The sequence below is a fragment of the Rutilus rutilus genome (genome assembly GCF_951802725.1).
Source record: "Rutilus rutilus genome assembly, chromosome: 21".
Taxonomy (NCBI): domain Eukaryota; kingdom Metazoa; phylum Chordata; class Actinopteri; order Cypriniformes; family Leuciscidae; genus Rutilus; species Rutilus rutilus.
In genome coordinates this window covers 6,269,432-6,286,645 of record NC_140226.1, presented here as the reverse complement: position 1 = coordinate 6,286,645, position 17,214 = coordinate 6,269,432, and the positions used below count along the sequence as shown (strand labels likewise).

The 17,214-nt window shown below is 38.8% G+C and overlaps 1 protein-coding gene across 2 annotated transcripts in view; it reads left to right on the top strand.

The window, feature by feature from the left end:
- ralgapa2 (Ral GTPase activating protein catalytic subunit alpha 2) overlaps window positions 1-17,214 on the top strand; it is a 204,543-nt gene that overhangs the window by 143,748 nt on the left and 43,581 nt on the right. For both annotated transcript variants that reach the window (XM_084393878.1, XM_084393879.1), the window contains exons 32-36: window positions 1,328-1,511; window positions 4,305-5,103; window positions 7,575-7,646; window positions 9,947-10,070; window positions 10,161-10,316. In XM_084393878.1, coding sequence (XP_084250004.1) covers window positions 1,328-1,511; window positions 4,305-5,103; window positions 7,575-7,646; window positions 9,947-10,070; window positions 10,161-10,316 — 1,335 coding nt within the window. The remainder of the gene's footprint in view (window positions 1-1,327; window positions 1,512-4,304; window positions 5,104-7,574; window positions 7,647-9,946; window positions 10,071-10,160; window positions 10,317-17,214) is intronic.

Sequence of the window (17,214 nt, the reverse complement as noted above, 5' to 3'; positions counted from 1 at the left end):
CATTTAATACTTTAGGTGCTAAATTTTCCTCAATTTATCTTCATCCTCTCTCCTCTTATCACTAGGTGACGGCTTTATACTTCGTCAGTTTGATTTTCTGCTTTATCTAACAGGAAAAGCAATCAGTTTATGGCCGAGGTATCGCAGCTCGCAGCAATCAGTATGTGAGGGATATAAGTGCAGTGGGTTGTACAGTACCTTAGTCAACTCAAGTCACCTTTATTTATAGAGTTTACAATACAGATTGTTTTAAAGAAACTTTATAGTAATAAACAGGTCAGGAATCAACCGGAATAAATCACCTCTACAGAAAACAGTGGTGCCGTCATCAAGCTCAATTCAATTTAGGGTTTTTCTCATTCAATAGTTCTTACTGATTTACTCTTGATTTTCACTTTAACTGATATACATTTAGAGATCATCCATCACACCTTTGGATGACCTGTATCTCTGATATATCAGCAGTTTCCAGTTGAACCAGATGGCACTAATAGCTCTATGGTGGTGATTATGTGGCAAATCAAAGTTCTGTGGTTTTATTTTTAGGTATTTTTACGACATGAATTTATATCAGATCATGTTTAAGTAGCTTACATTGTCATTGTTCGCTGCGTCAGTGTGTGGTGTTTGAGAATGAGCCAAGGGATAAAGCCTTAATTAAATCAAACAGAGCAAACCTGTTCAGGCACTAAGATAAACTGTGCTGGACCGTGTCTTATCTTCTCCAGCCAATAGAGCCATGACCATCTGTTTCTGCACATCGATACACTCCCATATCACAAGAGAAATAGATTATTAGCCCATAAAGCCGCTCTCATTGGGTTTCCTGGCTTAGCATTGTAAATATCGTCCCATCTCCATATGGTGGCCCTGCAGCACTCAACCACACCGTCTGGGTGTAACAACAATGTTTCAATCTATTAAAGATTTCTTTTTAATGCATCTCAGTGGTGTGCCAAGAAGATCATCTCCAAGGCTGAGTTGTTGATCATAACAGAGTTCTCTATTTGATACACCTCATTATATTTTAAAAATGCTTAGATTTGTTTAGATTTATCTAAACAATTTCAGTAGTACCTTATGCATTGCATTGTGCTTTTGTAACAACAGAACAAGCGAGAAAGCTGCTCATTATTTAATAAATAATCCTTGTAAACTCACTTTTTTTCTGAAGGTGTTCCCCAGGGTTCTGTATTAGGCCCGCAAAACTTTTCTTATTTACTTTATTTTGTTTAGTCAAAATAAAGTTTAGTTTAGTTTAGTTAAATTTTGTTTACTTTTTGTAGCGTATCACTGGTATACTTAATTCACTGTTCTTCTGTCTTAGGTGCTGCACACTTGTGTATCAGGGTCTAACCTACACACTCAACAAAGTCACTACCTCCTCAGCCTTGCTGATCTGTCGACAGACTACGAACCCTTCCTTACTCTAGGCAATGTCAAGAGCTTTGAACCACCCCCCATACACAATGTCATGGGAGACTTTGGAAATCTCCTCACTGTGGCTGAAGGTAAGGATTTCCTGTTGTGCTTCCAATTAATCGTATTGCTATTGTGTTTTGTTATCTACAACACGTTATCGACAACGTGCTTAGGGAAATCCCATGAAAACTCTGCTGGGTCATTGCTCACCCCAAAATCAAAAGAAATAAGAAGTATCAGTATTATTTATTTTTTTGTGCCTTTTCCTAATTAAGTGCATTTGTCAAATATTATGTATCTATACGCCATAGTAGTATTTGTTATACTTCATTTATTACTAATGGTCGCCAAAAAATATTTTTGTGAGATTAACCTTTTTTTTTTACATCATATTTAAAAAAAATTGCTACAAATAAACACAAATCAATTTGTAATGTCTGTAATGTAAAGGCGAATTTACAAAATTTATGATGTCAACTTTTCCTGCATAAATTGTGAAACCGCTGCATCTCCCTTGAAAAAGCAAAGAAAGTACAAAAAGGGATGTTTTTAATTTGTCCTTTGAGTTTATACTGAGCTCTCGTGAATCATATTAGAGCAAATGTAGCACAATGTAAAACGAAATAGAATTTTAAAGAGGTGTGCATTAGTTCCCTCATCCACTCAAAGCAAGCCCATTTATGCCAATTATTAAAGAAATCTTTTTTTTTTTTTTTTTTTTCTCCGACCTTGCTTTATCCATTAGGCAATATTTCTTGTGTGTTCTCTACCTTGGCATGTCATCAAATGTCATCTGTTTTTGGTTGGGCTGTGGGGGTGGGGGTGGGGGGGGGGGGGGGATCTTTCCTCTTCCAACAGGGATGCCTTTTGTGACAGTACATTTATATCAACAGAGTAGAGGAAGAAAAAGACTGCTGGCTTCTGAAACACTAACATCTCCATCCATTGACATGCCTTTTATATCTCTGCGTACGAAAAAACAAACAACCTCAGCCAAAGAGCAACTCATAAGCAATATCCCAGTACCTAGCTCATATTGATTAGTTCACTTCAAAGCTCTGTGCATCCCTAATGCAACTTGCTCGTCTTTGCAAAGAGCTTTTTCCACTTTGATATGGGGATGATGGTATTGATAGCACTGTCACAATGTGAGCACTTCGTTTTTTCCCCCTCCTCTCTCTCTCATCCTAATCTTAATATCCACTAATGACAACACTAGATTTCTCACTTTGAGAGGTGTTCAGCATTCAGAGGACTTTAATTCATAGTGCTTGCAGAGCCCTATTCACTCATCACGAAAAGGTGTGATGCTCATTAGTGCAGCCCTTTGAGTCTGTTTTAGGAGAATGAATAGATATTTTAAAGGTGTCTATGTGGACACCCGTATAGATGGTGCGAACGTGGGAAAACTGCCTCCATTGGTCATGACAGCTAAAAGCCAGTATACCAGCTAGCTTTTGAGAAAGATAAGCAAGGGAAAAAAACAGTCAGCCAATCATTATTGCAAAATAAATTCTGACATGATGGCCAGGACCCTAAAAAAGTTAGCCATACAGTCGATACATCAAATCAGAATCAGGTATTACAAAGAGATTTGTGATAATTTGTGGCGATGACTGTACATTATCAGGGCTGTGCTACGAAAAAGTCTGTCCAATGAATAAATTAAAAAAAGGCCAAATTACAGCAGACCTCAAAATGGCCAAATAATGGCCACCTAGTTGGCCTGGATAGTCAGTTTACCAACAGAATACTGCAACTGACCTATCAGAAGCACATATCCCAGAGAGCCATGTAATATAAGAGGGTGATGGGCAGATTTCTAAATAACAGTGATGGGGATTACCTTTTTATTTTTTCATTCAAAGCATTAGTTCACCCAATTTTTTTTTAAATATTATTTACCTACCCTCATGTTGTTACAAACCCTTAAGACTTTAATTTTTCTTGGAATCTCAAATGAAGATACTTTTAATGAGACCTGAGAGATTTCTGTCCACCAAAAACATTGACTTTTCCAAAAGACATCATATACGTAATCTGTATGAATCAAGCATTTTAATCCAAGTCTTCAGAAAACACATTCACTTTATATGATGAACTCATAATGGATGCATCAAATATGATCAACAGAAGCACAAGAACCAATGAAGTTTGGTTTCGAATATCGAGCAATTAGGGTTGAGCTTCATTTTATAGCAAATTTGATGTGCTTTATATATATGTGTGCGTTGATCAGTGTTTAAATGTGAATAAAAGCTTAAATTAAATCGGTTCTTCATATAAACTGGTCGTGTCTCTTCAGAAGACTTTAATTTTGACCTGAATGTTATGTTTACAATACCTTTATGGACTTTTTGAAGCATCAAAGTTTTTGTTACATGCCTTTAATCGAAAGACAGATATCTCTCAGGTTTCATTAAATCATCTTCATTGAGGTTTCGAAGAGTATCAAAAGTCTGATGTGTTTGTAATGACATGAGGGTAATTATACATATACATCCTATTATTCATTTAAATATAATTTAAGGAATTGGCTTTTTGATGATCAACAGTGCCGTTCAACACTGATGTTGTATTTTACATCCATAAAGAGACTATATTAATATTATACTTTATTATCTTAGTGTATTATATGTGGCTATTTTATTGTACCCCTTTTTTCTTTTCTGGCAAAAATGGGTGCTGATGAGAATTAGCCTTTTGACTAACTCTGGTACATAAACATTTATTGAAAATGTATTTATGTTCAGTGTCCCTTTTGAAATAAATAAAATAAATTGATGACACCATTTACATTGTTGGGTGAACTTACCCTTAGTGTATACCTGTAAGTCATATTTTTTTCTAATTTACTAAACTAAAGTTGTTTGACATCCCAGAAAAGAAAAGGAGAAGCATGGAGCTGATTCCTCTGACTGCCCGGATGGTAATGTCACACCTGGTCAATCATTTGGGACACCATCCTCTCAGCGGCGGCCCTGCTCTTTTAAACAGCCTGGTCAGTGAGAACCACGACAACCCCTACATAGAGTCTTCCGAACTCTCCTCTGAAGTCTTCAAAAGCCCCAATCTACAGCTCTTCGTCTTCAATGACAGCACACTAGTCTCGTACCTTCAGATCCCCTCTGATAATTCCAGCACTGTAAGTGCCAACCCAAGGGATCATTCCTCTGAGGTCCGCGTCATTGTCAGGGACATCTCGGGAAAGTACTCGTGGGACGGCGGCGTTCTCTTCTGCACTTTGGACGGATCTGGCTTGAGCTCCAGTGGCAGTAGAGATCAGCTGTCTCATGACACCGGTCTCTCTGAAAAGCAGAGCTCCGTCCGCTCCAGTAAATGCTCCTCTGAGTCGGAAATGGAGGATGGCGTGGATGTGTTGGACCAGCTACTGGAAGATCTCGGCCACAGCAGCCCAGAGTGCCTCCCGCAGCCCCAGCTGAGGCTCACACAACCACCGGCTCCACCCATGGGCATGAACCCTGAGATGGAAGAGCTCATCATGGATGCCATCCACAGACAGACGAAGCAAGAGGATGAGGAGCTGATGCGGAGACAGAGCGAAGACCCCAGCATCCGAGCAGAGACACAGAGAGAGCCCACACACCAGGAGCCCAAATCACCCTTTTACCTCTGCAGACTTCTCCTCAACGACCTCGGCATGAACTCATGGGATCGCAGGTACAATATTTCATGAAAGTTGCTTGAAAAGTAATTAACTTTCACAGTAAACATTTTTAAATAAATCGTCCATCTCGAGATGGAAATTCAGTCATTTATTCACCCACTTGTAATGCTACTCTTTCCCACATCGATTCTTAAGGCCTAATATACTCAAGTGAAGTTCTTTTTCGTTCTTCGCTTAGGGGTCAGACAGGGTTCCTGTTGGTCCTTAAAGTCTTAAATTTACTTTTATCAAATTCAAGGGCATAAAAAGTCTTAAAAATGTTAAATGGCATAAGAATTCTCTTAATTTTAATTTCAAGAGCTCTTAAATTTGGGTACAGAAAAACAGGAATCACTATGTGACTTACCACCGGTTTCACTGACAAGGCTTAAGCCTAGACCTAGACTACAAGTCATGTTTTAGCTGTTTTATCTGAACGCAACTTTGCACTGGCATATCTAAAAAAAAATGTCAGTGCGATTTTTTTTTTTGTTTTTTTGTCTCAAGAGCAGTAATGTTTTTTTTTTTTTCTAAGGCACATTTTCTAAGCCCTGTCTGTGAAACCAGGCCTTAATGTGTTTATTAAAACCTTAAAAGACGATGATTAAATGAAATAAATGTGAGAGCTGCACTTTTCAAAGTAAAAATGGGGTGCTATTGCACGTTCTACAGGTTCACAGTTTCAGAGTAGTTCACAATCATTGAATTCCGAACATTTATGCCAAATGATTGCTTATGATCTATTGTTAATTAATTATGACAATGTTTATTTTATGGTGTTTATCATAGACTGTTAAAAAGAGTTGGAGGCCGCATCTCCATTTCCTTCCACCAGTATAACCCAGAAATGGTAGTTGCCGATTACGTCATTCGTCTATGATGTAGTGATCCTGAGGTGGAGCCCCGGGATCAAATTCCTGCCCACAATCGCAAGCACAGCTCGTCCCCTTGGAATTATAAGGTTCTATCTGCGTTCTGAGCAGTTTTGAGATATTGAGCTTTAAAGTTTTTGCATTCCATTCGACTGTGTAGAAAGAACCTTTTTATTTTCTAAATAAAAAGTTCCAAAATGTACACAACTTAAAAAACAACATCACATAATGTAAAGAAGTGGTCACAGAATAAGAATATGTGAATAACTAAATTTTGACAAAAATGTCAGATAGAACCTTATAATTCCAAGGGGACGAGCTGTCAATCATAACGTTACATATTGCATATATGTTACATATACGTTGTAGTATACTATACGTTACATATAGTTTTTATAGCATCAAATAACTGACTACACTTAAACAAAAGAACTACCTAAAATGACTGAAACCATGTTTGGAAAAAAGTTATTTGAAGTATGATTGGATTTTTGTAGTTTGGCTTGCGTCCCATTCGATTGCAAGGAGAGGGCGGGGTTTATGACCTATACTGCAGCCAGCCACCGGGGAAGAGGGGCGATCAAAATGCTTTGGCTTCACTTTTCAGGACTTGTGCGGCACAATCTGTGTTTATTCATACCTGCGAACTAGTTGCCTTTCACAATTCTGGCATTGAAATAGGTCATTCACGTGATTTGTGCAATTCAGATGAGTTTTATGTGTCAATGGCTGTTTTTGTACGAATGTATGTCTGAAGGGAACTGACTGCCTTTAGAACAGTTCCCTTCACTTGTTTCTCTTACATCCGTATAATGTCTAAAGTAGTCTTTAAGAGTGCAGCTTTCTATACAGAGGTTCCGGAGTACCGCTTTATTTCTGCCATTCCATAAGCGCTTCACACTGGCAGAGATTGAATGTGCATTTTCAATTGGCCCGTCTGCTTTTTTAAATTTATTTTTTAGATGCATGTTTTACGCATACACACTGTGTTGTAAATATTAATCGGTGGATCGACCAGAATCTAATGTGCATTCAAAAAGATCTTACTGACCACAAACATTTGAACAGTAGTAAGTAACAGAAACACAGACAGAACAGACACAAGTCAGACAATTGCAACACAATGGTCTATCTTTCCTTTCCAGAGGTTTTTATTTTTATTTATTTTTTTACATTATTCACATTAAAATGTGTTAATTTATGATTGATCATATACTTAATATACTATTCGAACTACGGTTAAAAATCTACTTTTATGGTGCCATTTTGTTCTTTTTGAATGGAAAAGAGCTGCTTAGATATTCCTCTATACTTCTTAATATGGATGTAGAATTATGAGTAAATGACCAAAGAATTTTCATTTTTGAGTATCTTTTTTTATGACCTTTTTGCATCTCAAACTATATGAGCATGCCACAAAATAATGTGTGAATATGATTACATGGCGTCTAAATATTTTAAATGCATGCAGGACTTCTAGTTGGCCTGTGCATTGGTTGCAGTGGTATAGGAGGAAACATTTCAACATTAAAAATAAAATTTGATTTTCTTTTTGTCTCACCATTTATCTTTTGAAAAGTTTTATGATGTTCCATTTTATTTTCTCTATATAGAAAGAGCTTTCATCTTCTAAAGAAGAACTCCAAGCTCTTGAGAGAACTGAAGAATTTGGACTCGAGGCAGTGGTAAGGGTTTCTGTTTCTGCTTCTTCTAGGACAACATCTGACTTTCATGCCTTAACTCTTTCCCCGCCAGAGTAAAAAAAAAAAAAAGTAAAGCCAGCCACTGCCAGAATTTCACAGTCCTATAGCTCGTCCTGAGTCGACATTTCATTTGGTAACATTAGGAAGTTTAATGTTATGTGACGTTTAATGTTAATGATCGTGTTATTTTACATATGCATTGCTTACAAATGGAATTGCTTGTTTCTGCTTCTTTTTCCCCTGTGTTTTGATCAGGAGATTCAGTACTCTTTCAGAAGATGCGTAATAGCGCCCCCTACCATGTAACAGTGAAAACACTGGAAAGCTGGAAAATTCCGTCAATGGCGGGGAAAGAGTTAAAGTTTCATACATAATTATACACCAAGTAAAATAGTGACATGAAAACTGAATTATATCTTCTTTCTGACTCATCTGCACTTAACGCTAAAAATCAGCAGCGAACAACAGCATGCATTTGGAGAGCTCTATCATGCAGCCTAATGCCAGTCTACAGAGAGTGGCTAAATCCTTTAAAAGCACTATTAAGGAGACATGTCTTAAGAACACTCTCAGATACTCCGCTCCTCACAGCCTAATCCTGCCCACGTCTGGCTGATCACAGATCCACACTTCTCAGCCAACAGCGATCAATAGGCACTCAGAGTGGCTAATTACAGAGGCTTATTAAAGAATACCCCCAGGATCGGGCCAGCGTTCCCCTCTGCAGGCATAGCCGGCCCACTCATGGCAACCGCTGACTGAGCATGCCAAACATCACACTGCAAGGGCACGAGGCTTCATTAGCAACACTGCTCGAAGAGACACACACTGCTCACACATACACAGCGCATACCAGTATTGTATTTATTAGCTGTGAAGTTACAACATAATTTTTTATTTTTTTTTACAAAAGGTTTTTGTTTAAAGGTTTTTGAATTTAATGAGCATGACAAAGGTTGTTCCATGTAAAGGTTTTTGTAATATCCTATTACTTGACTACAATTTTTAAGCCACTGTTCTTTAGGGAGAGCATTATTAACTACCACTTTTAATGCTTCAAAAAGTTCATATTATAATACTATTTGAATTGAGCAGTTTAGTCCAATTTTTTTAAGAAACTCTCGCTTTATATGATGAACAGATTTAATTTAGTATTTTATTCACATATAATCATTGATCAGCGAACATAAACAGAAGCTCAACCGAACCAGCTTGACACGCGAGAACAAATCTCTTGCAGAAGCTCAAACGAGCTGCGTAACACGAGAATGAACCTCATTGGTTCTTGCAGAACCTCAAACGAGCTGCGTAACACGAGAATGAACCTCATTGGTTCTTGCAGAACCTCAAACGAGCTGCGTAACACGAGAATGAACCTCATTGGTTCTTGCAGAACCTCAGACGAGCTGCGTAACACGAGAATGAACCTCATTGGTTCTCGCACATCAAGCGAACATGCTTGAGTTTCGTTTAACTGATGTGTGAGTTGATGAATGTTTATATGTGAATAAACAAACAACATAAATAACACTAATCTATACTTCATACCCCATAATGACAAAGTAAAACCAGATTTGTGATAAGTTTGATTTAAATGTATTAAAAAGAAAAGAAATCGTATTGCGTAAGTATTCACACCCTTTGCTAGCCTGGCTAACGTCAGACCAAGTCTCATTGAGACTTGGTCTGGGAACTACGTGCGCATTTTCTCGTATTTGAGGCGTGGTTTACGAATGCCCAGAGCCGTTTATTGGGCGCTATGAATGTCTATCAAATGCGCCTGTATGTAGCTCATAGCCAATCGCTTCAATTATACCAGATGACGTATGTAGAGTGAGAGAAATTCGACGAGGAAAAAGACGATGGGTCAAAGATTTATTTGTACACGATGGCGTTTAGCGAATATTACCGTTTGTGCAAGATAAACATGAGGGTAGAAGGTAACGTCGAGTCTGATATAAACAAACTGCTTCGGTGTCGTCATCATCTTGCTGCTCCCTCCCCGTTCTGTGATTGGTTCCCTTTTTCAGGGGAAAAATTGTCCCATGGTGTCCAGACTGCCATAGCAGCGTGAATAGAATCGCGCTGCGAGCAAGGCAGTATGGGGAAACCCAGGCTAACCCTTTGCTACAACACTTGAAATGTTGCTCAGGTGCTTCCCATTTCTCTGGATCGCCTGTGATTAAATACACTGAACACATCAAATATGGTGACACCTCAAATGTCATGATGTCACAACTTTTTGCATGATGTCTGTTCGTCTTGTGTTTTTCTGTCTCCAGTCGAGAGACGCACAAGATCGCTGTGTTCTACATTGGAGAAGGCCAAGAGGACAAATGCTCCATTCTGTCCAACACAGAGGGCAGTCAGGCGTATGAGGACTTCGTCTCTGGGCTGGGGTGGGAGGTGAAAGAACATATCAAATCCACTTAATGCGTCTGTAGTGAGCAGAGATCATGTCCTGTGACTACATCAGAAAGCTTCTCTCTCTTTCAGGTGAATCTGGCGTCTCACTGTGGGTTTATGGGTGGTTTGCAGAGGAATGGCAGCACAGGAACCACAGCGCCGTACTACGCTACCTCCAACGTGGAGGTCATCTTCCACGTGTCCACTCGCATGCCTTCTGACTCAGATGACTCCATCACCAAAAAGGTAGTGCCTCATTTCCTACTTGACAAGACCCATACACTTTTAAAATAAATATAACGGTTTTAGATGTGATTTTAACTGGTAGAAATTCGTCATTTATCAGTATCATAAATTGCATCACAGCTTGGTCAGGAGTGCAGGCATTCCAGTCACATTCAGAGAGGAAATGAGGAAGAAAAAAAGTGCATTATCTTTGGTTTTGCCGTTAAACTGCGCCCCCTTTGTTACTGTTGCTATCACTATCAAGCTTTTCTATTGCCGTTTGTTCTACCACTGTCGAGCAGTGAGAGAGAAGCAATCAAAGCGAGTGAAAACTGAGTGCATTTGTAATCTAGCAATCATATCTAGTCACCAAAATAGTCTCAAGTAAGCCATGGAAGTCTACAAACTGGACAAAGAAATGCATGGTGAAGCTTTAGAATGAAAGCATCCGTCATAGTCAATTGAAAAAGTGTGTGTGCTTTGGACGTTGTTTTAAATTAAAAGCAACACAAAACAAAGAGGGAATATGCCCGCTCACTAAAACACACATTTGTAAAGTCAAAAAAAAAAAAAAAATATATATATATATATATATATGTGTATGTATGTATTTATTATTGTAAGTGTGTCGGTCAGGGCTGATAACCTCTGACACGTAGAGTGATTGGTTAGTCACTTAGTTGTGTTTTCACCCTTTTTCACTCTTCCTCTTCATTTCCATGTGAAATCTCACTCCTGTCTTGTTAAAATGCAGATATCCTGCAGCTCAGTTTTAGATGAGTTTTGGATGTGCACACCTTTTCTTTCCTCCTTAAAATTATGTATTTGTTTGTGACACCGTTATATATATATATATATATATATATATATATATATATATATATATATATAGCCTGACTTCGTCATACTCATATTCTAGGCAGATTGTGAGTCTGATACTGCTCCATAGGACTTTGATTATGAGGCGTGTCTTAACCGAACCAGGAAAAAACAACAACTCTGCACTCAATTGGATAGACCTACAACCAATCAGAGCAACGCAGTAAGTGACGTATGTTGAGCGATGCATAGTTGTCAACAGAGCTCAACTGCACGCACGCTGGAAGAAGTAGTAAAGTAATGAGTAAAGTAATAAATAAAGCACTCTATGAGTGCGACCAAAGGAGAAACCACAATGACCACTGGGTTTTCATTGCGTCCCATTTTCTTAGCGACCATCGGAGCCAGCTGATAAATTAAACTTTTGCCGAATCCCGTAGGAAGGACGGCAAACACATCTTTCCGATCGACAAATGCCTTGATTGCGGTTCTCTGTTCGTCTTTTAAAATGAATGCGCTGTCGATTTATTTTATAACAGACGCGATAGCGGAATCTAAACATCTCAATTCTCCAGCTGCAGTCATCTTTGTTGAAAAATTCAGCCCAAGCGCTCTTGATGACGTGGGTGATTACGTAACCGCAGATCATCTGTCCATCATCGATTAAAGCCCGCCCTGGCAATTTGATTGGCTCGGCCTTCTGGGAGCCGAGCATAATTACTCCTCAACGGCTCGAGTCCAGACCGAACTTCCCGACCAAAAAATGTAGTGGGCGGGGTTCGGGCTGGCACCCAGGCTAATATATATGTATAAAGAGGACACAAATATATATATGACACCTTTATATATGTGTGTGTGTATATATATATACAGTATATATATATATATATATATACTAATGACAAATGTTTGCTTACCCCTAAAGAAAAACTCGTATTGACATTTCATTCTGTTTAAAATGTTGATTTAATGAGGGGTGACATGCGTGTAAAGCGTGACTTCTGGCGCGTGCTGCTGATCGCTGGTCTCTGTCAGACCTCTGCGAGCTGCGAGAGCGTGTCGTGAGCGAGGGAGCCGAGCATGTGCAGGTTTAGTAACTCTGGACTCCTGTGCGCGCTGTGACCGGGGCCCCGATCAGCACATTAACTCACGCCGCAAGGGCCAAAGGCCTGCCGGATACCAGCAGGCCCCTGCTATCGAATTCCCCCTGTGTCTGCGGGACGGCGATCGACATGCGTTAGCAGGTTAACTCTGGCAAAATGAGCCGGTGGGATCCTGCTTAGTTCTGAGCGCTCAATCCGATCATGCGCAGGCCTGCAGAGAGAAAAATTCATCAGGCTCCCGGACATCGAAGCCTCACACCGTCAGAGCTCATATTAGCCCATCTCAGCCACGCTCCGTGCCTCTGTGAGCCAGTGGGAGGGAGTGTGTGTGCCGCGAGCCATGCTCGATTCATTTTGGACATCAGGCCCCGTAATTGCCGCGCTCCCGCTCTGGCACGTGTGTGAGGAGGGGTGAAAGGGCTGTTTTATCAGCCACAGGCAGACAGGAAGTAACTCCTCTAATTTGCAAATGCAACTTTCAGAGGTAGTGAGAGAAAGGAGGGGTGAAGAGACGACGGCGAGGAACACAGAGAGGGGAAAAGAGAAGAATTCCTGACTCAAATTGAGTGCTGGGGGCAGATCGAGCAGAGCAGCTGGCCAGGCTAGTAATGCAGTTACTGGGAGGGTGTTTCCATACGAGGCCCAGTGTCAGGAGGCACCTCACACACACACACACACACACACTCTCTCTTTTGTTTCAGAGGGAGGGACGCTGCTTCTTTACAAGGCAGCGTTTAAGCTTCAGGGCATCTCTTGCTCTGCTCAGCGTCTGTGTGTTTACAATCTGCATGTACACTGTAAAATAGTTTTTTTTTTAAGCTGTAAATAAAGATTATTGGAGCACGTTTTACAAGAAAATACTATTTCAGTCTTTCTACTTCAAAATTTCACATATAATTCAATGTGTTTCTTGCTGATTCTTCGTTCATTTTTGAGACTTACTAGCAATTTCTGAGTGAATTGTTTTCAGTGTAAATGTTATACTCTGTGCAACATATGGCTGCTAATATGCTCATATTTTCATGTTTGCTAATCCAAATGCCACTATTACTATTGCTCATACTTAAAGTCCCCCTGTAGTCAATAATTTATCCCTTAAAACTCATTTTTGATCACCAAAATTACAAAAAAAATCTTCATGCCTTAAAATATCTTGAATGTAACTCGGCACCCTTGCCTCATTTAGTATACGTGGTTCTATGAATATGCAAATGAGCCCCACCTCCACTCACTCACACAGCTCAGAGATCCACTGGTTGACGATCACACGTTGATCTGATTGGTTACAAGGTAGTTTGTGACGTCAGAAACACAGTTTTAAGGAGAAAATACTCAGCAATGGTGTCGACTGAATTTACACATGGTTTGTCTTAAAGCATATTAAAAACACCACATAGACACCACATTTAAAAGCTTGATTTTCAATCAATTTAAGGTATTGCAGTTTGAACAATCCTTGGCATTAAACAATTAGATCAAAGCCTTAAGTTTTAAATTCATTTTGATCAAATGTAAGGTCATGAAAATTATAAAAAAAAAAAAAAAAAAGTTGTGCATTACTTTTTTTTGAGTAACAATTATCCATTGTTTTTTTTTATTTTTATTGTTTTTTATTAGACAGTAAAGTGTATCTGGCATCTTAACAAACTCTTGCGGTTTCTCTCTGGCCCTAAACTAAGAACATTATTTAATACATTCAGTATATAGACTTTACTAGTATCGGCACAATAATATTTTTTTTTACCTTTTTTTAAACACATTATCGTATCCGCAAAATCCAATATCAGTCGACCTATATATAAATATATGTATTTATATATCGGTACACAAAACCAATTTCTGTATATTTTAAATAAAACATGTCTTGAGTATTTTTAACTTGGTTACCCTATTTAAAATGTTTACCCTATTTTGAATTTATGCCCCAGCCTGTTTAATTAAGTAAAATAATCTTACTGTCGATACACGATTTATTTTGAGAATGTTTATTTTTTTCTGTATTCATTTTATTTGTAAAACGTCTTTGAATTTAAAAATCTGCAGATACCCTGATTAAACTTTGGCAAATAGACCTGTCCAACACAGACATAATGATACCGCAAGTCATGTGGTTTAAGAAAAGCTGTGCCATCACTGTGATTTCCATCTGGTTAGTGATAAAATGGGGTGAAAAAAATCCCAACGCCTTTGATTGGTGGAATGACCCGAGTTATATCTAGAGACCAGCACATCAAAGGGTCTTAGGGACTCTTTTGGCTTGGGCCGGGAAGAAACCACCCAGATACCCTAGCAACCGCATAGAACATCTTAGCAATGCATAGCAACCGCATGGCAACCACCCACAGCTCCTTCAGCAGCACCTTCTACTTCACCCTATTCTAAAGTTTGCATTTCTTAGAAGTCTGCAGTCTTTAACATCTGATCCCTTTCATTGAGAGTGGCATCTGGTATATGTGGACAATGTGTGTTGCATTTCCTCTCTTCCCCCCAACCTGTTTACATGCCGCCAATTCTTCTGCTGACTCTCCAAATGGATCGGTATGCGCCGACCCAATCATCTTGTTGTGGATTTGTTTAATTTTAGCCCATTAGCATAATTAAGGGCTTATGGGGAAATGTGGTAATTGCATTTTTGGTGAAGAGGACATGTTTTGGTAATGGCTCATTAGGCTTGGGTGCATCGGCAGATGTTTAACGACCCATTGACAAGAGCTCGCTTAAGGCCACACTGTTGCAGCGAAATGCTTCCAAGACTCCTTTTCCTTGATTACAGAGGTCACTTTAATTTCTCACTATTTTGCTAATACTCCACTTAATTGTTGTTAATTATTTGGAATTAAGTCTTTATGGTCTGTCTGCCCTGCTTTTGTTTTGTTTAGTGACAGTGAATGCTGGGAACAGTGAATGTTGCAGTGGATGAAAAATCATTGTCATCACTTCATGTGTGCATTACTATTGGATTGGGAGATATGTCTAGCACATTATTCTCTTAATTTGGTTGATAACAATACTGCAGTATCTGTATCACACAATAAGCAACTTACGGTATGCTTCGTTAGTTAACATTAGTTGACCACATTAGTTAGCATGAACTAATAATGAACTGCACTTATACAGCATTTATTCATCTTTGTTAAAGGTACAATATGCAAGAATTTTGCATTAAAATATCCCATAATCTCAAGGCCAGTGTTATATATTTTGTTAAGTTGATTACTTACGATATCCCAAATGTTTCCAACTATTTTTAAATCGTGAGAAAATTGCGATTTTAACCAAGGAAACGGGGCGTTAGAGCAGGGGGGAGCTGGGAGTCGCCAGTCAATTGCGTCATATCCGCGTTACCCTCGGTTTCCGCTCGTACTGCGCGGAGTCCTTGACAAATGCGGAAGTTGTAGTTGTAGCGTCTATCCATAGATATATATGTGTTTATATCTATGGCGTCTATCAAGCAACAGACGTTAGCTTGCTTCTTGCAGTCGTTATGGAACACAATTATTCTTTACCGATTGCAGCTGGTTCTGTCGACAAAGTATGCTTAATTTTATATTTTCCTAATGTAGCATTCGGTAATAGTTATGTTTATGTAAGGGAAGTATTATTGCTTTAGATTTGTGTTTAGTTTATTGACATTGTTTATCACGTCTGGTGTTTATGGCCATGTAAATAAATATAGCATGTGTTATACATAAAGATTAATCAGTATTTTGGCAAATGATGTGGGTATGTTCGAATATACTTTTACAACAATTGTTTAGAACACGTAAAACTGCGCAGCGTTATCACAACAATGAATTCGACATACAGTAACATCTATGATAACCAATTTAGTATTAAACCTTACTTTTCTTGCGGTTAATTCATTTTAATGAAATAAAAGTGTGATGAGGTTCAAGAGTCAGGAAGGAAGAAGACAGGGGTCGGCGTGACTGGGACTCGTACTTTATTAAAATAAAGCAAAACAAACAAAAATCGCGCATTCACCGTGGCAACCGCGACGGCACAAAACAGTTCAAAAATGAGGGCTCGGATCCACCGGTTTTCTTTCTCTGCGTCCAATTTTCTCTTCAGTCTCTCTCTCGTTCCAGCGCGCGGCTTAAAAGCGGTCTCTCCACGCGGATCACAGCAATAAGACACAGGTGTTCGTCATTTGCACTTGACCTACTTGCTCGTCTCTTCTCTTTCCCATTACAGACCGCGCTGAACCACGCCCCCCTCGCCACAAAAGCATGTCATTATAAAATAAAACTTAACCTCATCCATGAACATGATTTTTCAATTCCCGTCTGACTGATTTACATCAACGGTGGAGTTTAAAACGACAGTTCCCATCATTCCACGCTCCTTCACATCGTCATCAAGCTACGCCGTTGTTGTTGTTTGGAATGTAGCGCCCTCTAGAGGCCAAAAATTCTTGCATATTGTAGCTTTAATGTTAATTTCAACATTTACTAATACTTTATTAAAATCTTGTTAACATCAGTTAATGCACTGTGAACTAACATGAACAAACAATGAACAGCTGTATTTTTATTAACTAACATTAACAAAGATTAACAAATGTATTGCTCATGGTTAGTTCATGTTAGTTTATACATTAACTAATGTTAACTAATGAACCCTATTGTAAAGTGTTACCAAACCAAACTACTTTTTCATTTTCTTTTTGGCAGTTCATTTTTAAAAGTAGTTTTCGTAAGCGCGGCACTGCTTTGTGTGAACGCGTGTATTTCTACTTTTCCATAAGCGCCACCTACTGTCAGAGAGTGAATTTGCATCTTTTTTCAGCCGTCTTGTGTATATATAACAGCATATGCATAAATATATTTATGGGTGAAATGTAAAGACGTCTGTAGTTTTACTGTACTATACAAAAAATATGAAAAGTACAATACACAAATAACATCTTAAGATACTTCTGTTTCTTAACAAATAAAGCAGTAATTGATGTCATAGATACACACACCTGTTTTTTGTTTTAATTGTCAGAATCTATC